At 45.0% G+C, this 26,825-nt stretch overlaps 1 protein-coding gene across 3 annotated transcripts in view; it reads left to right on the top strand.

Moving 5' to 3' along the window:
* HACE1 (HECT domain and ankyrin repeat containing E3 ubiquitin protein ligase 1) overlaps positions 1-26,825 on the top strand; it is a 279,223-nt gene that overhangs the window by 115,270 nt on the left and 137,128 nt on the right. For all 3 annotated transcript variants that reach the window (XM_030199163.1, XM_030199162.1, XM_030199161.1), the window contains exon 9: positions 19,782-19,883. In XM_030199163.1, coding sequence (XP_030055023.1) covers positions 19,782-19,883 — 102 coding nt within the window. The remainder of the gene's footprint in view (positions 1-19,781; positions 19,884-26,825) is intronic.

Raw genomic sequence — 26,825 nt, 5'->3', positions numbered from 1 at the left:
CCCTCTTCCTTCAAGAGGTTTTTCTCCCCCAAGCAGCATTCATTTCGCAGAGACCGCCGTCCCGGAGGTGCTCCCTCCGGTCCTCCCCCAGGGTCTCGTACCCAGTGACGGGGCCTTGGTCCACGCCCCAGTGCAGATTGGAGGACGGCTGTCCTCGTTTCTGGGTGAGCGGACCACAGTAACTTCACAAGCTTGGGTGCTGGAAGTCATCAGAGACGGCTGCAAGCTAGAGTTCTGCCGACCCTTAAGAGACGGGTTTGTACTCTCTCCCTGCAAGTCTCCGGTCAAAGCTGTGGCAGTGCAGCAGACCTTGGACAACCTGATCCGCCTGGGTGCGGTCGTTCCGGTGCCAAAAAATCAGATTGGCAAGGGACGTTACTCCATTTACTTTGTGGTACCAAAGAAAGGAGATTCTGTCCGGCCTATCCTCGACCTCAAAGGGGTCAATCGGGCCTTGAAAGTGGAGACTCTCCGCTCTGTTATAGCGGCAGTGAAGGCAGGAGAGTTCTTGGCTTCCTTGGGCATCTAGGAAGCGTACCTGCATATTCCCATCTGGCCTCCTCTCCAACGCTTTCTGCGTTTTACAGTCCTGAGACGACACTTCCAGTTCAGAGCCCTCCCTTTCGGGTTGGCTACTGCTCCGCGGACCTTTTCCAAAGTAATGGGGGTCATAGCGGCCTTCCTGCTAAAGGAAGAAGTACAAGTCCATCCTTATCTGGACGATTGGTTGATCCGAGCCCCCTCTTATGCAGAGTGCGGCAAGCTATGGACCGGGTAGTTGCTCTTTTGAGCTCCCTAGGATGGATCATCAACTGGAAGAAGAGCCAGCTGCGCCCGACTCAGTCCCTGGAGTATCTGGGAGTTCGATTCGACACCCAAGTGGGCAGAGTGTTCCTGCCAGACAATCGGATTGTCAAGCTTCAGGCTCAGGTGGACTAGTTCCTAGTAGCCTCTCCTATTCGGGCTTCGGACTACGTGCAGCTGTTGGGCTCTATGACGGCCACGATGGAAGTAGTGCCCTGAGCCAGGGCTCATATGAGACCACTACAGCTATCTCTGCTGTTGTGCTGGACTCCGATGTCGGAGGATTATGCTGTGCGCCTTCCCTTGGACCCAGCAGTGCGCAAGGCGCTGAGCTGGTGGACGCAGACAGTCAAGTTGTCTGCAGGAATGCCTCTGGTGACCCCGGAGTGGATTGTCGTCACGACAGACGCCTCTTTGATGGGCTGGGGAGCCCAATGCTTGGGAAGGACAGCGCAGGGGCTCTGGTCTCCTGCAGAGGCAAGTGGTCTATCAACCTCCTGGAACGCAGAGCCATTCGGTTGGTGTTTTTGGAGTTCATCCCGGTACTGGTGTTGAAGCCTGTACGGGTCCTGTCGGACAATGCCACGGCTGTGGCTTATATCAACCGCCAGGGAGGTACCAAGAGCGCCCCTCTAGCCAAGGAGGCTATGAGTCTATGCCAGTGGGCGGAAGCGAACCTGGAGCAGCTTTCAGCGGCCCACATTGCCGGAGTCATGAATGTCAAGGCGGACTTTCTCAGTCGCCATACCTTGGAGCCCGGAGAGTGGCAACTATCTGCTCAGGCGTTCTTGGACATCACGAAGCACTGGGGCCAGCCGAGCCTAGATCTGTTGGCGTCATCGGCCAATTGCCAAGTGCCGCGCTTTTTCAGCAGAGGACGGGACCCTCGATCCCTGGGAGTAGATGCTCTTCTCCAACAGTGGCCGACACAAGAGCTTCTCTATGTGTTCCCGCCCTGGCCCATGTTGGGCAGGGTGCTAGACCGGGTGGCAAAGCATCCCGGCAGGGTAATCCTGGTGGGTCCGGATTGGCCCAGACGTCCCTGGTATGCGGACTTGATCAGGCTCTCAGTCGACGATCCTCTGCGGCTCTCAGTGGAGCAGGGCCTGTTACATCAGGGTCCCGTGGTGATGGAGGATCCCTCCCCCTTTGGTCTTACGGCCTGGCTATTGAGCGGCAGCGTCTGAGGAAGAAGGGCTTCTCAGACAAGGTCATTGCCACTATGCTAAGAGCGAGGAAGCGCTCTACTTCTACTGCTTACGCCAGGGTTTGGCGTATCTTTGCAGCGTGGTGTGAAGCAGGCTCACTTTCTCCCTTCACTGCTCCAATTTCTTCAGTGTTGGCGTTCCTGCAAGAAGGTCTGGAGAAAGGCCTGTCGCTCAGTTCCCTTAAAGTCCAGGTAGCGGCTCTGGCGTGCTTCAGGGGCCGCCTGAAGGGTGCTTCCCTGGCTTCGCAGCCAGATGTGGTGCGCTTTCTCAAGGGAGTTAATCACCTGCGCCTTCCTCTGCACTCAGTGGTGCCTGCGTGGAATCTCAACCTGGTGTTAAGAGCCTTGCAGAAGCCGCCTTTTGAACCCTTGTCGAGGGCATCTCTGAAAGACCTGACGTTGAAAGCAGTCTTTTTGGTGGCTATCACTTCAGCCAGAAGAGTTTCCGAGCTCCAGGCGCTCTCATGTCGAGAGCCTTTTCTGCAGTTCACTGAGCAGGAGTGACTATTCGCACAGTGCCTTCCTTCCTGCCCAAGATTGTTTCTCGCTTCCATGTGAATCAGCAGCCCTGTCTCCCTTCCTTTCGGAGGGAGGACTACCCAGAGGAGTACTCTGCTCTTAAATATCTGGATGTGAGACGAGTCATCATCAGATACTTGGAAGTGACCAATGATTTCCGGAAATCGGATCATCTGTTTGTCCTGTTTACAGGTCCTCGTAAGGGTCTGCAGGCTGCTAAGCCTACAGTGGCAAGATGGGTCAAGGAAGCCATTGCAGCGGCTTATGTGGCCGCAGGGAAGGTGCCGCCTATCCAGCTGAAGGCTCACTCCACGAGAGCTCAGGCGACCTCGATGGCAGAGGCCGGGTCCGTCTCCTTGGAAGAGATATGCAAGGCGGCAACTTGGGCTTCGGCTCATACATTCTCCAAGCATTACCGTTTGACTGTGGCTGCACGGGCGGAGGCCCGGTTTGGAGCTTCAGTGTTGAGGTCAGGGATTTCAATGTCCCGCCCTGGGTGAGTACTGCTTCGGTACATCCCACCAGTCTATGGATTGATCAGCTTGATGATATGGAAGGTAAAATTATGTATAATCATACCTGATAATTTTCTTTCCATTAATCATAGCTGATCAATCCATAGCCCCTCCCAGATATCTGTACTGTTTTTATTCTGGTTGCATTTCAGGTTCAAGTTTAGTCTTCAGTTTCTTCAGAAAGACTTCGTGTTCAAGTTTTTTTCACTTGGATTCTTCAAGAGTTAAGACGAGTTTGTGTTACAGTGAGCTGCTGCATTCCTCTCCCCTCCGTTTTACGGGGCTGGATTGAGACATAAATTCTGCCGGCACTCCCTCCCGCTTCGTGCGGCTGTAGGGCAGCTTTGTACCCTTCCCGCTTCGGCGGTGTTAGGGTCAGTCAGCTCCTCTTGCGGTTGCAGGATAAGCCAGATCCCCCGCATCGGCGGGTGTGGTGTCCCTCCCCCGCTCCGCGGGGGTGAGCTGGACGGATTCCCCTCCCCCACTTGTGTGGGGATGAGCTGGGTTAATTCCCCTCCCCCGTTTCGGCGGTGGTGAGCTGGGCAGAGTGTCCCTTCGTGGGTGTAATTCTCTAAGTGCTGAGTCCTGCGGATGGAGCTTTGATATCGACATACTGAGGAGTTTCCGGCAGCACATGACCACATATAGGGAGGCAAAAGTTTGCTCTCTATCTCCACCTGCTGGTAGATGGACACAACCCACCAGTCTATGGATTGATCAGCTATGATTAATGGAAAGAAAATTATCAGGTATGATTATACATAATTTTACCATATGGTAAAGGAACCAGCTTTATTTGTATATTTTACCTTTTGTTGTCCAACATCTTGTTTGGATGTTGAATACCTTGTTGCTTGCAGTATTTTGTGTACATGATTTTCAAGTTCCCTGCAATCCCTGTGTAGCGGTTATGGCTGTATATACCTGTCCTTAGACTCACTGAATCACATCCCTGTGGCCTCTGCCATTAGCTGTTGGAGCACTGGAGTTTTATCACTCCTACCCAGATACTCTCACTGGACTACCAGGGATGTTGGTACTAGGCCCCGGAGTGGGGGGCTTAGAAGGGGATAAAGAGACCGAAGGAGGGATTTAATGCGGTTCCCAACCAGTATTCAGCCGGGACATGCATAAGTGCGAGCGGTCAGTCCCAGTCTGGTCAGGAACAAATATTCAGTGCTTGTACATGGCTCAGGGCTGAATATCTAGCCCTAACATAACTGGCGACGGTCAGCATTTAAAAACACGCTAATCACCACTGGCTGAATATTGACCGGATAGTGTTTTAAAAACCAAAACTGAGCCCAGGAATCACCTTATCTAAATAAGGGAGATGAAAGAAAGAGCATGCACCTTGACAGAGAAAAGCATCAATAAGAAAAACAGGAAATAAGGTGGGAAGGGAAAGATTTATTTAAATCACAGCCTCACCTCTGTTTCAAGACAGAACAAGAATTCCTTTTGACTTTTTAGATTGTCTTTCTAAGTAATGATCAAAGCAGCTTACAGCATTTTGAGAATTCAAGTTCAATAAATCTTGCCCAGGGATAAAATGACTTACTCAAGGTCACAAGGAGTATCAGTGGAAGATGTGCTCTAAATCTGAAGGGAAAAGATGGGTTTCAGTTTTTAGAATCTTTAAACTTTACGTGGCTATCACTCCAAAATCATATGAGAAAGGACATCATTTGGACCTGGTTGCCTTTACGAAATATTTCTCTCAAAATTTGCGAATTGAATCTGGCTGGACCAGATGACATGCACCCTAGGTTACTAAAAGAACTCAAACATGAAACTGCTGATCTTCTGTTAGTGATCTGTAGCCTGTAGTTAAAATCATCTGTAGCACCTGAAGATTGGAGGGTGGCCAATGTAACGCTGGTCTTTAAAAAGGGTTCTGGGGTGATCCGGGAAATTACAGACCGGTAAACCTGACGTCGGTGCCAGGCAACATAATGGAAACTATTATAAAGAATAAAATTGCAGAACACACAGATGAACATAGTTTAATGGGACAGAGTCAGCGTGGACTCTGCCAAGGGAAGTTTTGTCTCACCAATTTGCTTCATTTCTTTGAAGGTGTGAATAAACATGTTGATAAAGGTCCGTTGATGTTGTGTACCTAGATTTTCAGAAAGCTTTTGACAGATTTCCTTATGAGAGATTCCTGAGAAAATTGAAGAGCCATGGGATAGGAAGCAGTGTTCTGTTGTGGATTAGGAATTGGTTATTGGACAGAAAACAGAGGGTATCGTTAAATGATCACTTTTCTCATTGGAGGAGGGTGAATAGTGGAGTGCCGCAGGGATCTGTACTGGGACTGATGCTATTTAACATACTTATTTAAATGATCTGGAAATCAAAGCAAGTGGGGAGATTAAATTTGCAGATGATTCAAAGCTATTCAAAGTTGTTAAAATACTTTTTATTAGCATGCTAACAATATAATCAGAATACAAAACCAATAGAAACATCATCAACCCAGACTCTCCAACCCATCCCTCACCCTCCCTAAACCCTCCCAACTCTTCAATCACAAATGAGTGAAATGAGGTAGAAACCCAAACATGGAACTGAATAGTTATCCAAAGAGAGTCAATAGTAAAACATAGGCATTAAGGAGACAAATACGAGCAGTAGATGAATGCTATGTCCAAAAGGGCTCCCAAACCACACAAAAAATGTTTATCACCAAGACCCATCCGAACAATCAATGGCCATTTGCCCTTCAGAAAAGCATTTAAGACCCATCTCTTCAAGAGAGCTTACCCCAATGATTCAACTTAACTAAAGCCTACCCACTTGATTCTGTACCGACGATTGTTATACATTGACCTTGTCTCCCATTCTCTTTATTGCTACCCCCTATCTTTTCCTCTCCATCCTCCCTACGCCTACCTCCTAACGTTCATTTCCTTCTACACTCAGTCCCTCCTATGTTCAATTTACTCATCCGTTAACCCAATTATTTTACGTTTACTACAATTTGTATAATTTGTACAATTTGTATAATATTCTTAAAGACTTTGTAATTCTTTTTACTGTTACTATGTAAGCCGCATTGAGCCTGCTATGTGTGGGAAAGCGCAGGGTACAAATGTAATATATAACAAATCAGCTAGGAAATTCAACTTGGGAGAGTGTCGTTGTTTCCATGATCAGCCAACATTGAAGTATACATTTTTCCCTATTAATACTGAATGCCTGACAGTCCATCAATCCATTAGGCGCAAGGCGAGCCACATCCAGTCACAAATAAATATGAGGGTTTCGGAGTCCAGCGAGCGTACCAAAGACATGAGCTCCAATCTCTTTCCAAAGTTGGAAATCAAGTGACAAGTCTAAAACATATTGCCTAAAGTTTCCATAGAATGATGGCACTTCCGATACTGATCTGATGCTCCAAAGCAAGCTCGAAAGGCTCGAGATGGTGAAATGTACAACTGCATCACCAATTTATATTGCAGTTCCCAGTGCTGTATATTTGTAGTGAATACAGGCAAAGACTCCATTTAAGGTGTTCTTCAGTTATTGTTGTAGCCAGATCAGTGGTCCATTTCTGCACAAGAGAGGCAAAATTAAAGGCAGGCAAATTCCCTTGTAGGTACTTATGATGACTTTGGAGAGGCATGTGCAACAGGCTTCCAGACTAAAGGACTCGAGAAGTGTCTCCTGGACCTCTGAAGTCAAAGAAAGGGAAGACAAAGAATGGACATAATACTGCGGCTGTAATAAGAAAATAGATCAGAGGCAGACAGTCTATTCTGTACAGAGAGAGAGGCAAAGGGACGTAACTTACCATCATCAGCAACAACCTGAAAGAAGAAGCACAAACCCTTACTCTGCCATAATTTAAAAGAGGAAGCAGTGGGAAAAATCACCATTACCTTGAATAAATAATAGGGGAGAGAATATAGGAGATAAGGGTTTTACATACCCAACGCCAGGCCAACTGGGCTTGAAAATAGGATGTTTGCCAAAAACGACCAGGTGGACATGATTGGGCAGGCAACACATAACGAAAATGAAATGGGTTAAGTAAAAAAAAAAAAAGCTCTGCAGATGTATAAGAAACGTGAGACACGATACAAAACCAATCATTGATGTTCCTCATGTTACAGGCTAAAGAAAACAACCTAACACTTAACAAGCCAGTCTGCCCCAGTCTCTAGGAAGATAGGCTCAAGACAGTCATTCGAGCCTGCCTTTCTGACCACAAATATTGGTTGAGTAGCCTTATCAATTGCCTATCATGTCTAAGAGTAAAAACTAAGGGGGAGCATTTGCATAACATAACAACCATTGCGGAAGCAACATAGTTATATAGCACAACACGCCCCATTAAGGACAATGGAAAAGTCCGCTAAATCTGTAATTTGGTCTTAGCATGCAAGAGGCCCATATTACGTGTATACAACGTAGATAAATCTTGAGGAACCAAAACGCCTAAATATTTAATATACCCTTCCGCCCAAATTAATGGTGGGTCTGTTGGTATTTTTGGTTGTTGTTTCCTCCTGTTTTTTAGATGTTGCTAGCTCTTGTAACTCCAAGGCTGTGAACCGATTCTTTAGTTCAACAGAAGATGGAGTTGGAGGGTTGATCTTGCAGGACCTAGTGACCTGCTTCGAGCTGTGCTCTGTCTGCCCAAGATCTTCTCTCCCTTTGCTGGAAGTCTCCAATGTTTTGACTTGCATCTCCGTGACAAATTTCTGGTTGTCCCAGATGTTTCTTAGTCTTGCCACTTCTTCTCTTAGTTTTTGTACTTCTTTCATGAGGGATACAATGTACGTACATTTATCACATGAAACCAGAATCTTGTCTTGCTCTAAGCAGTAGCTTTAGGGGCTCTTTGTTTCTTTGCCATAGTTCCAAGTGTAGGGGCTGTTGTATTTGTGAAAATTAAAATAAATGGTCTGTCAAACTACCAATCCTTTTTTTTTTTCTCCTACACCTGTTCTGTGGGATATAGGTAGCAGGTAGTTTTAGTGTGAGATTTGATAACCTGTTCAGATTTACTCTGTGGGTGGAATTCAATGTACTTCCTTACCTATTTGGAATTCAGTGTTTTAACTTTTTTCTTCAGGGTATAAGATTTTTTTCCTTTTCTTTCCCTGATGCAGTGGCGTAGCCACAGGTGGGCTGGGGTGGGCCAGGGCCCACCCACATGGGGCTAAGGCCCACCCAACAGTAATACACATTTAGTAGTAGCAGGTGGGGATCCTAATCTCTGCTAGCTGAAGACTTCCCCCTGATAGTAATGAAAATGCTACTCCCACAATACCGACACCTGCACATTCTCAGTTTTCAGCGCCTGCCTGCTGCAGACTGCCATGGTGGAGAGAAGCATTTTTTTGGGTGGGGTGGAGAACACTTGGTGCCCACCCACTTCTTGCCTAGGCCCACCCAAAATTTGCTGTCTAGCTACGCCCCTGCCCTGATGTACTGATTGGTTGTAGACCTAATTCAATGGATTAATCTTGCAAAGTAGAGACCCAGAATAAAAGTGATCTCAATCTATGGATATCAGCTAATTGACAACGATTTAATTATCCTTCCAACATTTCTATTGCTAACAGTGCCAGAAGTTTGATGAACAAGTTTAAGGGAGAGAGAAGGTAAATTAATATCCTTGGTGATATATAGAGATTAACAACTAGTGGGTATGTTAACAGAGATCCTTTTTATCTAAAGCAGGAAAGGCACCTGATACCAAGCAGAAGGCTGGGGATTTACCTGATAATGAATGGTTTACTTTTCAGAAACAGCTGTAATTTGGGTGGCGTTAATTGGTGATAAGCAGTGTATTTAGGAAAGCTATTTAGGAAGTGTCAATCCAGGGGTGGGTGGGCTTAAACAACTTAATATCTGTGGAATGTGTTTGCTGTGAAACCTATCTCTAAATCTGTATTAAGCCACTTAACTACACTGCTAGTTTGGATGAGGGGAAGACAAGGTTTAGAGATGCTCCAGAAATGCCCAAAACCACAGCTCTAGGGTAGGATTAGCCAGATATGCCAGAACAAGTCTTATCTCTGTGAGCTTTTAAGGCAGAGGCAGGAGTCAACAGACCTGGCTCTCAGCTTCCTCAAAGCCACACCTATGCTGTTCAAACCTGTCTACAAGAAACCAGGTAGGGGAGGGTTAGGGCTCAACACACTTTAAAGAAAAAAAGATCGAATATAGAGTTTTAGCAGTTTTTAAGTGTAGTGTGCAGATTAACAGATATCAAATAAAATCAGTCAATAGAAAAGTTTAAAAACACAGCACAGCACAAGTATAAGCAGAGCAGATAAAACAATATATATATACTAGTAAGAAATGCCCGTTTCTGGCAAAAATGAAACGGGCGCTAGCAGGGTAATCCCCCCCCCCCCCCCGTCCGCCCTCCCTCCCGAGTTGCAGACACCCCCTCCGTGCCTCCGTTCCGAGTTGCACACCTCTCCTCTTCGTCCCTTCGTCCCTCAGTGACGTGGTTGCGAGGGCCGGCCCGCCCTCAACGTCATCGCGTTTTGATGCGAGGGCCGCCCCGCCCTCAACATCATCGTGTTTTGACGCGAGGGCGGAGCTACAGTGACTGGAGCCTGCAGGCCAAACCGGATATCTCGGGCGCCTCACGTTTCCGGCTTGAGGCTTCAAAGTGCCTTTTATATATATATATATATATATATGTATATATATATATATATATATATATACACACACACACACACACACACACAGTGGGAACAGACAATGATTTTATTTTTCCTTTTGTGTGTTATTTTTTTCCAAGAAAGAGCTCTTTTTTTTTTCTTATGAGATTTTCATTGATAAAATTATTTCAGTAATAATTTTTGAGGAGTAGCCTAGTGGTTTGTGCAACGGCCTGAGAACCAGGGGATAGGAGAAATACTAAATTCTAGCCAGCCAAGCAGTGAAATATGTAAAATAAAACCAGTGAACTTAGCCTGAGAAGCTCTTCTCAGCTTCAGTTGGGTCAGATATGGTGAGTTCCTGTGCCGAGCAGTGTGTTGCCGGGTGTGAAAAGACACAGACCCGGGTTCTGCTTGGTGGCCGAGCAACCCCGAAGTTCACCTGTGGTGACCGTTGTTCCGCAAGGGTTGAGCCCCCAGGTGCGGGCGGCCGGCCGACAGGACTTATACTGAGAGGCCAGGAAAGGGGCACCCAGAGAGATCAGCCAGAGGAAAGCAGAAGGAAGAAGTTCAGGAGCGGGTCACAACAGAGTGACAGGCAGTAGGCTAAGCAGTGACTTGGGTCCAGGCAGGTATACAGGCGGGTAACTTTCTCGGGAGTCACCAGGTTCAGGCAGGATATCCAGGCAGGCAGCAGACAAGAGGATAACCAGGTCCAGGCAGGATATTCAGGCAGACAGCAGACAAGAGAGTAACCAGGTCCATGCAGGATATTCAGGCAGGCAGCAGACAAGAGAGTAACCAGGTCCAGGCAGGATATCCAGGCAGGCAGCAGACAAGAGAGTAACCAGGTCCAGGCAGGATCTTACAGGCAGGCAGTAAACAGAAGAGTAATCCAGATACAGGCAGGCAGCAAACAGAAGAGTAATCCAGTTACAAGCAGGGTCTTTACAGGCAGGCAGCAAACAGAAGAGTAATCCAGGTACAGGCAGGCAGCAAACAGAAGAGTATGCTGAAGAGAAACGCTTACCCAAGTAGAAACCAAAGCAATGAGGCAGAGGGCAAGCGTCCCAGAAATAGTGCAGGCTTTCTGACGTAGACAGGAACCAGCTGAAGAAGAGAGCTTCCATAGGTCAGGTAGGCAGAGAGAAAGTCAACACAGGTGCGTGGTAGCAAGGCAATTAAAGAGCCTGGAAGCCAGGCAGAGAGAGCAGATCCAGGTGCAATCAAGTAGCCTGCAGCCAGAGAAGAAGTACACAGACATGGCTCAAGACTGAGCCAGCCAAGTGTGTTGCCAGGACACTGTGCAGCCCGAGCACGCCGCTTGCGTTGAGGTAGGGGACATGACAACTTGCACTTGAAAAAGCAAGATTTCAGAGCTTGACTCTACAATTTACACCTCTTGGAGACCCCTCCATTACAGAGATTACTTTTTACAATGGACCAGGCAATATCTGCTGCTTTGGGCTGACGCTGTCCCAAATTCCTTTACAAAATACCAAAAATATAGAAGTCTGAATTTCTAAAACTAGGAGCCACTACTTATGAACAGTATATCAAGAGACTATAATATAGTATGACTAGCTAGCCTGAAAAACCAAAGTTAACAGTTTTTGATTTAGAGAGAGAAAACAAGCATTTTGGTCACTTGTTTCAACAGCTCCTCCAGCAATTCTACCTGAGGAAACATTACCAGCCATTTAGCAGGCCACCGCCTCGGTGGTAATCTTCTATAACTTTTTTCCAGAAGCAAAGGCCATGGAAAATGAAACAGCATTGAAAACGACATTAAAGCCAAACCAGTCTTTTTGATATCCTATGGTAGGAGGCAACCTTTAGCTTTTCGGAGAGGCACAGCATTAAATTACCACAGATAGGTGAGTCTTGATTAGGGTTACAGCGTAAACTTTTTCCCATGTTCCTCCACCTCAGGCACCTCTGGGTTTGAGAAGCCTCCAGACCACTACATATAGCTACTGGCTGCAGAACTAGATGGTCTCATACAGAGCAATGCAGTAGCAGAGGTTCCATTGTGCCAAAAAATTGGGAGGCCTAAGACCGCACCTTTTGTTAAGTGTGAAAGCAGCAGATAATGTGGAGCAGTTAATGCTGCCTCAATATGTAAGTATAGTGTCTCACACTTGCTGGATAGAGGATACTGGGCACGCCTCCACTAGTTAATACTACTACTTATCACTTCTATAGCGCTACAAGGCATACGCAGTGCTGTACATCATACACAAAAAGACAGTCCCTGCTCGAAGAGTTCACAATCTAAATATGGAATGTTGCTAGTGGAATAGCATCATTCCATGTAGAATCTCAAGTAATAGCAACATTCCAGAATCTCAAATAGTAACAACATTCCATGTTCCACTGCAGTAACCACTAGGCTACTCCTCCACCAGCAACATTCCATGTAGAAGCCTGCCCTTGCAGACCAGCAACGTGGCCGCGTAGGCTTCTGTTTCTGTGAGTTTGACGTGCAGGACGTCAGACTCCCAGAAACAGAAGCCTGCGTGGCCGCATGGCTGATCTGCAAGGGCAGGCTTCTACATTACTACTACTTATCACTGCTATAGCGCAACAAGGCATACGCAGCACTATACACCATACACGAAAAGACAGTCCCTGCTCAAAGAGCTCACAATCTAAATAGGACAGGTAAACAGACAGAACAACTAAGAGGTAAGGGAATTAAAGAGGTGGGGTACAGGGCAAGTGAGTAAAGGTTAGGTTAATACAGAGGCTTTGCAGCTACCATATACTTGAGTTCCTTATCACAATCCTCCCTCTCATGAATTTAAGTGATTGGTTAGCCTCCTTCGACCTCAAGGATGCTTACACCCACATTTCCTATGCATCCAGGTAATGGCAGTTCTTGCATTTTACCTTTATTAGTCATCACTACCAATATTGAGTACTTCTCTTCTTCACCACAGGTTTTTCACAAAATGTTTGGTGGTGGTATCAACCCACCTTTTCAAAAAGGACCATTTCGTTTACCCATACTTGAATGACTGGGTGCTGTCAGGACTTACTCCATTGATGGTCCACACTTCACTTCAGGATACCATGCACAAAATTCAAAGTTTGAGGTTCCTCATAAATGTGGAAAATGCCGTCTTACAGCCATCTCAGCTCATCACTTGTATAGGAGTGGAACTCGAATCGATATCAGCCAAAGCGTATCTTCCTCAGGACTGTCAGCTGAGACTTTCACCTCTTTGCAACAAGATGTGCATGCTAAGAATGACCACAACTTGCTCTTTTCTCAAGGTGTTGGGTCACATGGCAGTCTCGGACATGTAGTTCCCTTAGCACGGTGGTGAATGAGACGATTCCAGTGGCATCTCAAATTCCACTGGAATCAGTGACTATACTCTTTGTCGAGAAGAATTCCTCTCATGTTATCTTTCAGATGTTCCCTTTGCTTGTGGAAAAGTGTTCTCAACCTGCACCAGGGATGTGTATTCTGGTTGCAGCAACCCCAGGTCAATGTCACCACACATGCATCTTCCTGGGCGTGGAGAGTATAGTTGCATGTTCTACAAACGTACGGATACTAGACCTTGCAAGAGAGAAAGTTGCATATAAACCAACTCCAGCTTGGCCATTTTCAATGCTTTCAGAATCTTTGGACCTTGTTTGGCAACAGGCACTAACCAATAGCAGGGCAGGTTTTAGAATCTGTGATGATGTCACAGTGTGTTGTGACCTCCCTAAGATTCCATCTGAGCCTAATTGACCTGTTTCCCTGCAGCAGTTTCTACGTAAACTTTCATTCAATATACTACTACTACTACTTAACATTTCTAGAGTGTTACTAGGGTTACGCAGCACTGTACAGATTAACAAAAGGGCAGTCCTTGCTCCAAGGAGCTTACAATCTAGTGGGCGAAATGTCAAGTTGGGGCAGTCTAGATTTCTTGAATAGAGGTATGGTGGTTAGGTGCCGAAGGCGACATTGAAGAAGAGGTGGGCTTTGAGCAAGGCTTTGAAGATGGGCAGGGAGGGGCCTGGCGTATGGGCTCAGGGAGTTTATTCTAGGCATGTGGTGAGGCGAGGCAGGGCGGAGCCTGGAGTTGGCGGTGGTGGAGAAGGGTACTGAAAGGAGGGACCCAATTTTAACACTGAAGAATTCACATGACTTCAATTGATGATTAACCCCCCCCCCCCCCCCCCCTCCACCTCATCCATTTCCTCCTCCCTACTTGTTCAGTGCATAAAAGCAGCAGCAGTGGTCAGCAGAGGGCCCTGTGCACTCGCAGACTGCAGTACTCTGCCTGGGATTCCAGTCTGACAGCAGTCCCCCAGTATGGAAATGTTCATGGACACAGAGGCCCCATACTGACTACAGCTGTTGGGCATAGGCCAGAGGGAGTAGGAGTAGCCCTGATTCTGTGACCCCATTTGGGGTCTCTACCCACGGTTGGGGAACTATTGCCCTACAGGCAATGGAAAGAAACAGGGAGAGGGACGGGAGTGGGCATAGCCACATAAAATTCTTATACCAGAATATTCCAAAAGATCACCAGCTAAGCTGCTGTTTTTGATTACACCTAATTAGTTAATTGGATATCTTTATTCCGTTAACTTTAGGATGGGCATTTACCCTGACCCGAGCGAACAGATCTTTCTTTAACTGGATAGTACTGAATCTTGGTGCTCTCTGGTTCAATTATAATCATGCGCCTTCTCTTTTTAACTGGTTAACTTTTGGCCAGACATCGAGATGTGAAGTGTCTGGCAGTAGAAAGCCTCAGACATGTCCAGCTGGTCTTCATTTAACGATGCTGTTGATTTCTGGAAATATGGGACTGGAGTAATTGTGGGATCAGCAGGTTACGAGAACAGTTATAAAGGGAAACCTGATCTTTTACTACTGCCATCCAATCTATTTTTAAAGTATGTTTAAATGCTTCCAGGCTTTGCTTGAACTACGGTGGGAATGGGGTTTTTTTTTTTCCTTTGTTTTGTTTTTTGGCTTCTATAATTTGATGAAGTGTCTGGATTACTCCGATATGTCATGCTACAATGGATTTTGATAAAAATAGTACCCCACTGTCTGCTGCGAAGGGCTGCATCCGCAGCCTAAGTTTCCCTTCTGCTGGGCTGTTCTGTTGTTGACCCTTGCAGGAAGCAGAATGTCACCTCCAAGGCCCCCTCCCCCCCCCCCGCAGCAGTATTGGAGTGGAGGAGTAGCCTAATGGTTAGTGCATGGCCCGAGAAGCTGAGGAACTGGGTTCAGTTCCCATTGCAGCTCCTTCTGACTCTGGGCAAGTCACTTAACGCTCCATTGCCCCAGGTACAAAATAAGTACCTGTATATCAAATCCCATCCCCCTCCCCTTTCCGTCTTAGTCACTCGCTGAGAGTCTAGTAGTCTACTGATATTTCTAGTCCTTGCCCACGAGTGGAAACATCCATAAGCTGTGCTTTTCTGTCTGCACTTTGTTGGTTGTTCTTTAAGACACTTTCCTTCTTTACACCCCAGTCTTCTGGCTCATGGGGCCAATGCCATTTACTCTTCATTTGTCTCTGCTTTTTCCCCATCGTTTTATCAACCAGCTTTCTAAATAGGGAACAATTTACTTTGCTGCATTAAAGTTTGCTATTACTGCATATTACTTGCCAAAATTAATGTATTAACTATTGGAGGCATGCGCAGTACCTTCCATCCAGCAAGTGCAGAGACAACATACTTATATATTGAGGCAGCGTTAACTGTTCCATGTTATCTGCCATTTTAACAGTGAACACACAGGAAGTAATCGTGTTTTACTTGCAAGGTGCAGTCACCACGCATTCCACACCCTGTTTCATGCTATGCAAAGCTAAACATCAACTAAAAAATGAACCCAAAAGGAGAGAGAATACTACAGATAACAAAAAAAGAATCAGTCCCACAAAAGAAGCCTAAGAGGCTCCGTACCAGGATATTAATGGAACAGTAAAATAATAAACCATTCAAAAATATATGAAAGAAAATAGGGAGAATTCAGTATAGGCTTCATCCCACAGCCGAGCTCAATCTCAGTGAGGAATGCTAACAAATTTGGCTCACTTAAATGCTCTATACATCATTAGACTCCCATTTATTTCCTTCCAAAAAGGTCTTTATTCCTGTTTTTTATTTTTATGATTTAAGAATGATTTTCTACTTCTTTTGAACGAACTAACTAGTTCCCAATGTAAACATCAAGTGTCAAAGAATAAAAGCCAATAGGCACAGTTAGTTTAAAAGGATAGCATGGCTTCACTAGTGGTAGGTCGTGTCAGACGAATCTGACTGTCTTCTTCGACTGGGTGACTGAACAGTTGGACACAGGAGGGGTGCTTGATGTGGTGTACTTGGATTTCAGCAAAGCCTTTGACACGGTTCTGCACCAGCGACTGATAAATAAATTGAGTACCCTCGGTATGAGACCTAGATTAACTGATTGGGTTAAAAACTGGTTGAATGGAAGGAGACAGAGGGTATTGGTAAAGCTTGCTTTGAAGAAAAGGATGTCGTCAGTGGAGTACCACAGGATCGGTTCTAGGGCCGGCTCTTTTTAATGTCTTTGCGAGCGATATTTGGAAGGGCTGTCTGGTAAGGTTTGATGATACCAAACTCTGCAACAGGGTGGGCATCCTAGAGGACGTGAATGACATGAGGAAGGACCTAGTGAAGCTGGAGGAATGGACCGATATTTGGTAACTAAGGTTTAATCCTAAAAAATGCAGGGTCATGCACTTGGGTCACAAGAATCCGAAGGAATGGTACAGTATAGGGGGTGAAGTTCTTCAGAGTACGAAGGAAGAGTGGGATTTGGGGGTGATTGTGTTTGATGACCTTAAAGCTTCCAAACAGGTAGAAAAAGTGATGGTCAAAGCCAGAAGGATGCTTGGGTGCATAAAGAGAGGCATGACCATCAGGAAAAAGGAGGTGATAGTGCCGTTGTGTAAGTCTCTAGTGAGACCCCTTTTGGAGTACTGTGTGCAGTTCTGGAGACCGCACCTATGGAAAGATATAAACAGGATGGAGTCGGTCCAGAGGGCGGCTACAAAATTAGTAAGCGGTCTTGAATGCTTATGAACCTCAACATGTATATGCTGGAAGAGAGGAGGGAGAGAGGAGACATGATCGAGAAATATCTCAAGGCCATTTATGTACAGGAAGAGAGCCTTTTTCAACTGAAGGAGAGCTCTGGAATGAGGGGGCATATGACGAAGTTAAGAGGGACTAGGCTTAGGAGTAATCTAAGGAAGTACTATTTCACAGAAAGGGTGGTGGAGGCCTGGAATGGCCTCCCGGTGGAGGTTGTGGACTGTTCCAGAATTTAAAAAGGCATGGGATAAGCATGTGGGATCGCTTAGGAAAAGGAAGAATTAGGGGTTACAGATGATGGGCAGACTGGATGGTTCATATGGCCTTTATCTGCCTTCATGTTTCTATGTTTCTAAGTGAGCCGATTTTGTTGGCTTTCCTCACTGAGATTGAGCTTGGCTGTGGGATTCAGCCTATATGAATTCTCCTTATTTTCTTCCATATATTTTTTGAATGGTTTATTATTGTTATTGTTCCTTCTGTTTTTATCCTGGTGCGGAGCCTCTTAGTCATTTTCTGTGGGATTGATTCTTTTTTTTTGTTAAGCTAAACATGAAGTCATTGCTTTAACTGTTAGTGTGTGCTAGTTATGACATTAAGGGCCCTGTTTACTAAGGTGCGTTAGTGTTTTTAGCGCGCCTACACTTAGTGCGCACGCTAACCGTGTAGGCACCTATAGGGATATTGTAGACACGTACATGGTTAACGCGCGTTAAAAACGTTAACGTGCCTATAATGCTGCTTAGTAAACAGGGCCCTTACTGCTTAACACACTTTAGTAAAAGGAGTCATTCCAAAAAACTAATGGGTAACAGATATAAAACAAATCCGAGAAATTGAACTGTGGAATTTGTTCCTGGAATGAAAGTTCATAAATCATCATTAGCCAGGTAGATTTGGGAAAGGCTGAGCACCGAGTGGAATGGATCTACTCTTTTGGATCCTGCTAGGTACTTCTTGATGACCTGGGTTGGCCACTGTTGAAGACAGAATGCTGGGCTGAAAACTGACCAAGCAAAAAACCCAGTGTTTAATCTGTGGTAATGGGCCATTTGAAAACTGACCACCCTCCCTGCAGATAAACACATGCGTATATGTGCTTTTATGCATATCTAGTGGGGGCATTCTGATGGATGGTGTCAGGGTGGGGCTCGCAACTTCCAAAACCACGCATTTGTTTTGGTTTGGGAAACATTATCTACGGAAAAAAGAGCCATGAGCATCTGCGAATGCTTTTTCGTTCGTTGATTTTTAAAAGTGAAAGTACATGGAAAATTCTCCCTTCAGTACAAATTCTACGGGTATGGCTCAGCAGGCAGTGTGAAGATTACCCTCACGGCAATTCATAGTTGCAGAAATTATTAATTTGTAATAAAGGGAGTTGAAATATTATAATACACGCTTGTAATGAGTGCAGCTAAGATGTGAAAGTTCGCTGATATGCTGATTATAGGTTTTATATGCAACTAGTAAAAAAGGCCCGTTTCGGTAGGCAATGAAACGGGCACTAGCAAGGTAATCCCCCACCCTCCCTCGCTGTCTCGCTCTATGCCCTCCGAGACCCACGCCTCCCTCCCTCCTTCCTTCCTTCTGAGTTCCAGACCCCCCTCCCTCCCTTCCAGTTCAAGGCCCCCTCACTCCCCTCCCACCGAGTTACAGACTCCCCCCTCCCTCCAATTTCAACACCCCCCCTCTGTGTTACTGACCCCTGGACCCCCCTGCCGCGACCCTCTCGACCCCCCCTTTCCGCTGAAAACCCTCCCCTGCCACCGTCGTGTACCTGTGCTGACGGGGGACCCCAACCCCCGACAGCCGAAGTCCTCTTCTCCTCTGCGCCAGCGTTGCTTGCTGAATGGTCTGATGCCAGACGCACGCACAGAAACTTGATCAGATCATTCAGCAAGCAATGCCGCGGCAGCCGAGAAGAGGACTTCGGCTGTCGGGGGTTGGGGTCCCCCGTCAGCACAGGTACGTGACGGTGTTGGCTCGCCCTGTGTTGTGATTGGGCACTGTTGCTGCTGACGCACCCGGAAGTGGGAGACGACGTCATTTCAGGAGATGGATACAGAAGCAAGAATGCCTCAAGGCTTATGTCCACGCAGTCAGCTTCAGAACGTTGGAGATGCGTTTTATTATATAGGATGTATCTGCTACTACTGGTATTTTTGTATATATGTATATGCCAATGTATGTGCATGTAGATGCAGGTATGTGTGTGTGTATGTATGTGAAATGTAGGTCAAAAATATGTAACCAGATGCGTGGCTATATATTCCGTATCACAGAATATATTAAATTACTCAACCAGGTTCTCTAGCGATTAACAGCAGCTATTCTCCATCTGAATAAATATGTCCCTATTTATTTATTTATTTTTTTAGTTTAATTTCTTTATTGATTTTCAATACAAACATAAGTAAGAGCTCACAACGTAGCAACAAGTAGCACTGTACAAAGCATGGCAATACCAGAGCTCACAATTAAGAGAAAACTAACCACAACCAAGTACAAAGTGAGTGGAAAAAAAGAGAGAGAGAGAGAAAAGAGGGCAAAAAAAAGGGGGAGGAGGGGCTAGAGGATACAAGCCATAGAATAAAGCATGCATAGGCCTGAAGATCCATCCAATTAAGTGCTTAACTCTGTACAGAAACAAGTGGTAGCCATTTCTCCCTATATAAAGCAAAGTGAGAAGATTTTTTTTGCGAGGTGTAATTCGAACTTGTAAATTTGAAGCAATAAGTTCCACCACTCCTGGTAGGTGAGTTGGTGTAATTATTTCCAATGGGAGAAAATATTTATTTATTTTTTAAATTTATCTTCCATGCTATCCAAGGTTCTAGGCAAATTACAAATTAAAACATACTTACTCATTTGTTAACAATCTATATAACAAGACAAGCATACAATGAAATGGAGCAAATTGGTCCAAATCAAACGTACCAGACCTCAATAAAATAATTTCATCACATCTTGAAAAGTTTTATTGTACCTTATTTTTTGATTGTTTAGGGCGGATATGGCGAGACTTGTGAGATTCTAATTCAGCATCACCCCAGGCTTTTCCAGACGGTCATTCAGATGACGCAGAACGAAGACCTGCGGGAGAACATGGTAAGGTGGCTTATGGTGTGTCATGTAGTGATGCGAGTTAGAGGGCTCAGAAGATAAACGTACCCATGTCTGAGGTCTTCCACAGTCTTCCTTTGTCTTTTCCTAAAGTCTCTTCTGCTATGAAGTTTAAGATTTTTCAGAGTATAGTAGATAAAATAACAGTTTGTTTTGGTTAATAAATACTCCTGTAAAAAGAAACTAAAGAAGGAATGTTCTCTGAGCTGGACTGGCTCTTTCATGTTTGCTTCTTTCTTGCTGTGTTCCAAATTAAATTGCTATGTAAAGTTCATTGATGAGAAAGTTAATGTCTTTGATTGTCCTAGTATATTTTCGGCACTGCCATGGGCAGAATCAGACCCAGGTGTTGGCCACCAGTATTGACTGTCTGGGTCTTGACCAGCTGCCGGTATCTATACAGGTGCCGGCCAATATTCGGGACAGTGCTCAGAGAATTCGCTGGATAACGTTAGGAGAGCCATCAACAGGGTAAATCCTGACTCTTCCTTATGGGCCTCTCCAGCTGTAACTGGAGAGTTCCCTGGCGATCTCCCCATATTTTCAGCAGAACTGTCTGGTTATGTGCCGCTAAAAATCCAAGGGTCACCTGGCCAGTGCGATTTAACCAGGCTGGAACCTCTGCTGCTTGTTTAAATCATTTTCAATATCAACCTGTTTATATTTTACATACACATGTTATAGTACTAGATGCCTTGTTGTTAACTTTCCTTCTTTAACATAGTAACATAGTAGATGACGGCAGAAAAAGACCTGCACGGTCCATCCAGTCTGCCCAACAAGATAATTCATATGTGCTAATTTTTGTGTATACCCTACTTTGATTTGTACCTGTCCTCTTCAGGGCACAGACCGTATAAGTCTGCCCAGCACTATCCTCACCTCCCAACCACCAGCCCTGCCTCCCAACCACCGGCTCTGGCACAGACCGTACAAGTCTGCTCAGCACTATCCCCGCCTCGCAGCCACCAGTCCCGCCTCCCACCACTGGCTCTGGCACAGACCGTATAAGTCTGCCCAGCACTATCCCCGCCTCCCACCACTGGCTCTGGCACAGACCGTACAAGTCTGCCCAGCACTATCCCCACCTCCCAACCACCAGTCCCACCGGCTGGCTCTGGCACAGACCGTATAAGTCTGCCCAGCACTATCTTTATGTCCACTTTAAACTTTCCCTGTCATGAATTGCAGGGAGTGAGTTTTAGGGAGCCGGTCATGAGTCCCATACAGCTCAGTTTTAGAAACGGAAGAGAGTTTGGATTTAATGTATGCCTTTTTCAGTTGTAGCTCAAGGTGAGTTACATTCATGTGCAATAGGTATTTACCTGTCTCCAGATGGCTTACAATTTAAATTTGTACCTGAGGCAGTGTAGGGTTAAGTGACTTTCTCCTGATCATGAAGAGTAGAATTTGAACCAGACTTCCTAGTTCTAAGCTCATTGCTATAACCATTAGGCTACTCCTCCATTCCTAAAAGGGGATTACCCTTCCAAACCAGTGGTTTACATGGACTGAACCGAGTTGCTAGAAAGGAGAGTTCCCGCCAAGGTTCGGACGCTGCCATGTTCTTTACTTTCTCAAAGAAAGTTGTAATGTGTGAGTTGCTGAGGGTTCTGGTAAATAGTGATTGTTTTAACATTATCAGATGGTTTTGTCATAGGAACACGCTGAGGCCAGTGCTGGTATACCTTCATTCCATGCATGTAGAAGTAATTCTGCTTCTGTTAGAAACATCAGAGCAATATCTCCCTATATACATTTGGACAGTACAAGGGCTAACTTTCCTTGCAGCCAACTGGTAACCCTATATCACTGGCGATGTTTATGTCAAATAAGTCCAATTTCTTAGATTTCTGAGAGATTTCAGATCAGTGCCAAATAAGCTTCCATGGTCACCTGGGCATAGTCGTATGTATGAAAAATAGCTTCTTCTGTGAGTCTCACACACTACTCAGTTTCAAGATCCAAAGCTTTCTCTGTCTAGCTGTCTTGCCTGTGTTCTATATTTATTTATTTCCAGCATTTGATATATTACACGGGGCCCATTCAGGCTACTGTGAAGTTTACAGTGTTTTTAAAAAAACAACAAAAAAAGACAGTGTCATCAGGGAAAGGGGGTGGGGGAGACAGGAGCAGGTTAATCCATAAGCGTCGGAGAACAAGTGGGTTTTGAGCAGTGACTTTGAAAGTTCCAGATGGATTTGTGAGAGAAATGTATTCCAGAGAGTAGAACCAAGGAAACCGAAGGAGGTTACGTGGGACATGGTCATACGAAATGCAGAGAGAGAGGGAACTGTGTGAAGATTGGTAGTAGAAGAATGAAGGGAAGTGTTGGAGTATAAGGGGATTAGAACAGTTAAGGTATGCAGGGTCCAAGGGGAGGCATGCTTTGAAAACAAGGCAGAGGATTTTGAACACCTAGGCTGAAATGAGAAGCCAGTTCTCTGAAAGGAGGGAGAGGAGTGATGTGGTCAAAGCGATGAGCAAAGTGTAGAAGTTAGACAGCTGTCAACTGGATAAGTTGGAGACGTTTAATGGAGTAGAGGAGAAGACTGGCGTAGACGGAATTATAGTGAGAGATGACAGTGGAGAGGAGCAGAACTTGGATTAGGGATTGGTCAAGGAGAAGGGTGAAGGGCAAAGAAGGCGGAATGGGTAACAGAATCAGTTTGGGGCTTAAAAGTCAACTTAGAATCAAAAATGATGCCAAAATTTTGACCAAGTCAGAGAAGGGGAGAGGGACGGTTCTTAATTGAAGGAAATGGAGTGAGGATGTTCCAGTTGTTCTTAAACCAAGAGGAGACCTGATGGAGACAATTGTTGAGGATGGAAAGAGAAGTGGAGGGGTCAGTGACTCTGCAGAGGACCTGAATGTCATCAGCGTGAGGAGGGGTGAAAGAAAAACATTGAACAGGGTTGGTGCCAGGATCAGTCTTTGTGGTATCCCTGAGTGAACAGGATAGATGGAAGAAAGGGAAGTGTAGTGGAATAGCTGGAAGGTACGATCTCTGAGATAATTGGTGAACCAGGCTAGCACTGTGCCGCAGATACCTAGGGAGTGAAGACGAGAAAGATGCAGGGAGTGATTATATCGAAGGCGGAGGAAATGTCGAGAAAGACAACAATAACCGAGTGATGCTGATAATGGGCTGAATGGATAGTGTCATGAAAAGCTAAACGAAGGGTTTCAGTACTGTGGTGGTGGTGAAATCCTGATTGAAAAAAAGAGTGCAGGACATTGGTGCTCTCAAGGTAAGTTTCTAGTTGGAAAAAAATAATTTTTTCTAGAATCTTTGAGAAGAAGGGGAGGTTGGAGATAGGGCAGAAATCAGGCTAGGGATAGTTAAAAAAAAAAGGCTTCTTCAGATGGGGTCGAACAAGGTTGAGCTTCCATAGCAGAGGGAGAAGACGGGTATTGCTGGCATGAAGAAGGAGAAGAGGTGAAAGTGAGGAGAAAAGGTGGTTAACAAGATGCATGGGCCAGGGATCAAGAGTGGAGGAAGAAAGGTTGAGAGAATGCACAGCCTGTAGTAGAGAAGACTCAGAGGGCAGGTTGAAGGAGGACCAAGTTGCAGAAAGGGTGGGCGGGGAGAGAGGAGATGAGGGTGAAGGGGCAGGAGTAGGTAAAGCAGCTATGGAGGTAGTGGAAAGGGGAGGATAAGGGATTTCTTGAGGGAGGAGATTTTAGCACACCAAGCATCAACAAGATCTGCAAGAACATAAGAATAGCCATACTGGGTAAGACCAATGGTCCATCTAACCCAGTATCCTGTTTCCAACAGTGGCCAGTCCAGGTCACAAGTACCTGGCAGAAACCCAAATAGTAGCAACATTCTATGCTACCAATCCCAGATCAAGCAGTGGCTTCCCCATGTCTGTCTTAATAGCAGGCTATTGACTTTTCCGCCAGGAACTTGTCCAAACCTTTTTAAAACCTAGATACACTAACCATTGTTACTACATCCTCCAGCAAATAGTTCCAGAGCTTAAATATTTGTTGAGTGAAAAAATATTTCTTCCTATGTGTTTTAAGTGTTTCCATGTAACTTCCTTGAGTGTCCTCTAGTCTTTGTACTTTTTGAAAGAGTAAAAATCGATGCACTTCTACTTACTACTACTACTACTATTTAACATTTCTAAAGCGCGACTAGGGTTACGCAGTGCTATACAATTTATATAGAGAGACAGTCCCTGCTCAAAGAGCTTACAATCTAGAAGACAAGTGAACGGTCAGTCCGATAGGGGCAGTCAAATTGGGGCAGTCTGGATTTACTGAACGGTAAGAGTTAGGTGCCGAACGCAGCAATGAAGAGGTGGGTTTTAAGCAAAGACGATGCACTTCTACTTGTTCTACACCACTCAGGAAGAGTGGTGGCATTGTATGTTGGGGGAACAGTGTGGGCTGGAGCCAATTCCTCAAGGATACGAAAGGCGGATTGAGGATGGTTTGTGACAGTTGTAATTAGTTTAGTGAGGTACTCATGTTTGGTGCGTTGGACCACTAGGCGAAATTCAGAAAAGTGTTTGTGGTAGTGTTGAGGAGCGGCACTTTTTTTCAGCATGACAAAGATAATGCAGCAGGAGGCGGAGCTTTGGGGAAAACCAGGGGTAATGAGCGAGGCGAATTCGAGAGGAAGAGAGGAGGGGGACATATGTATTAATCAGGCGCCGGAGGGAGGAGGGACTTGGTGAACTTAGAATCATGTTTCTGGTTGTGGAATACAGCAAAACTGTCAAAATATCCCAATTGCAGAATGTTACCAAATTTCACTGAAGAGTGATGTGTTCTCCTTATCTCAAAAATACTAAATTTGAAGATTTTAGAAGCTTTATTTTCAAAATGCTAAGTGTCACTATATACAAACCAAACCTTTGTAGATACAAAAGAACAAAGAGGCTGATATTTAAAGCAAGTCGTGCATTTCCTCATGGTTGGCAATCACATAACTTTGGTGAAATTTGGTAACATTCTGCAATTGGGATATAAATTCCAAAGCTGAGGACCAGCCATGGAAAACTCTGTGGCACGAGCTGAAGTCAGTTCTGCAACTTTCAGGGATGAAACAATAAAAGAATTAGATACTATTGAGCACAACATGCATGTGGAGGGGTATTTTGATATGACGTCTAAATCCAACTTGGACATTTTCTGCAAAACATCCAAAAATCGAGTAGCAAACATGACCTTTTTTGAACCAACAAAATGTCTATTTTTTTGTTTTATGCCCAATTCTTAGATGATTTTGTGCTCAGTGCATCTATCTTTTTGTACCATTTTCGGAAAAAACAAAACAAAACCAAAAAACAGTCTAAGTGAAAAATGCACAAAATCAAGCCTTTTGTATGTAGGAGAAGCCAAACAGACATCCCAGCACTGTAGTGGAGCACTCTAGGGAGCGCTGCAGTGGACTTCACATAAAAAGTCCCAGGTACACACCTCACTGTTACCCTCTTTTATTGTATGGTGAGCCCTGCAAATCCACCAAACACCTACTTTACCCAACTATTCACCACTACAATAGCCCTTACGGCTGCAGGTGTCAGCTTTATGTGGGTACAGTGGGGTTTTTTGTGGGTTTTGGAGGGCTCACACATTCCATCACAAGTGTAACAGTTAGAGTGGGATATGGGCCTGAGGCCCCTTCACTACAGTCCATTGCACTGACCACTAGGCTACTCCAGGGACCTGCTTGCTGCCTTAATAGATCTGGCCATAACATCTGATGCTGACATAGAGCCTAGTATGTACTATTTCTTTCACATCTTTGGGGGAGGTGGGAGGGGGTCAGTGACTACTGAGGGAGGAAGATGGGGTCATGCATTAATCCCTCCAGTGGTCATTTGTTCATGTGGGGCACCTTTTTCTGACTTAGTCATGATAAAAACAGGTCTAGACCAAAATGCCTACATTGTAGTCTGGACTTTTCTGTTTTGTTCCATTATGGCCGTAAAATGTCCAAGTCTTAGGAACTCCCAAATCCCGCCTCCTTGTGATTTGAATGCACTGCAGATGAAGTACATAGCAAAATGTGATTTGAATGGTTTGGTAAGCAAAACATCCAAATGCCGCTTTATGCCACTTTAAAAAAAAAATTTTTTTCTGTTTCGAAAATGAGCCCTATAATCTCAAACCAGATCAACTAGGTTCTCAGGTGATGAGAAAGGGGTTCTCAGTGATTTAAAAATCAGTAAACAAATTTTGAATTTAATCTGTTACTACTACTACTACTTAACATTTCTAGAGCGCTACTAGGGTTACGCAGCGCTGTACAATTTAACAAAGAGAGACAGTCCCTGCTCAAAGAGCTTACAATCTAATAGACAAGTGAACGGTCGGTCCGATAGGGGCAGTCAAATTGGGGCAGTCTGGATTCACTGAACGGTAAGGGTTAGGTGCCGAACGCAGCATTGAAGAGGTGGGCTTTAAGCAAAGACTTGAAGACTGTTAGACAATGAGCAGCCAGTGGAGAGACTTCAAGATAGGAGAACGATGTTTCCATAGTCTACAGGCAATGAACTTTTCTAGCGGCTGAATTCTGAACAACCTGTAATGTGTGTAGATAATTTTACTAGCAGAAAATAGAGTGTATTTCAAAAGTTGAGATGGCGTAGTAGTACTGCTTTATAGTACTGATCTAAAACCAATAGGAAATAAGGTATATCGTACCTACCTCAAGAACCTCAACTTAAAGAAGACAGTACCAATGACCTTTTCATTTACAGACTGGTAAATTATAGGCCTGAAGAAAAAATCATAGCTGCATCTCTGTGAAAGATGTAAGGAAGAAAGTGAACTTCCGTTTTCAACAACTTCAGTTTATTTGAAACTAACCATTGATTAGTTTCACCCATATTTCATTCAAAGCATGAGGTAATTGATTCTGATCATCTACTGGCACCATCAACTGAATGTCATCAACATAGAAT

This window comes from Microcaecilia unicolor, chromosome 3, assembly GCF_901765095.1.
Source record: "Microcaecilia unicolor chromosome 3, aMicUni1.1, whole genome shotgun sequence".
Classification (NCBI taxonomy): domain Eukaryota; kingdom Metazoa; phylum Chordata; class Amphibia; order Gymnophiona; family Siphonopidae; genus Microcaecilia; species Microcaecilia unicolor.
Note: the sequence above shows the minus strand (reverse complement) of the source record. Positions and strands in the feature narration are given on the sequence as shown.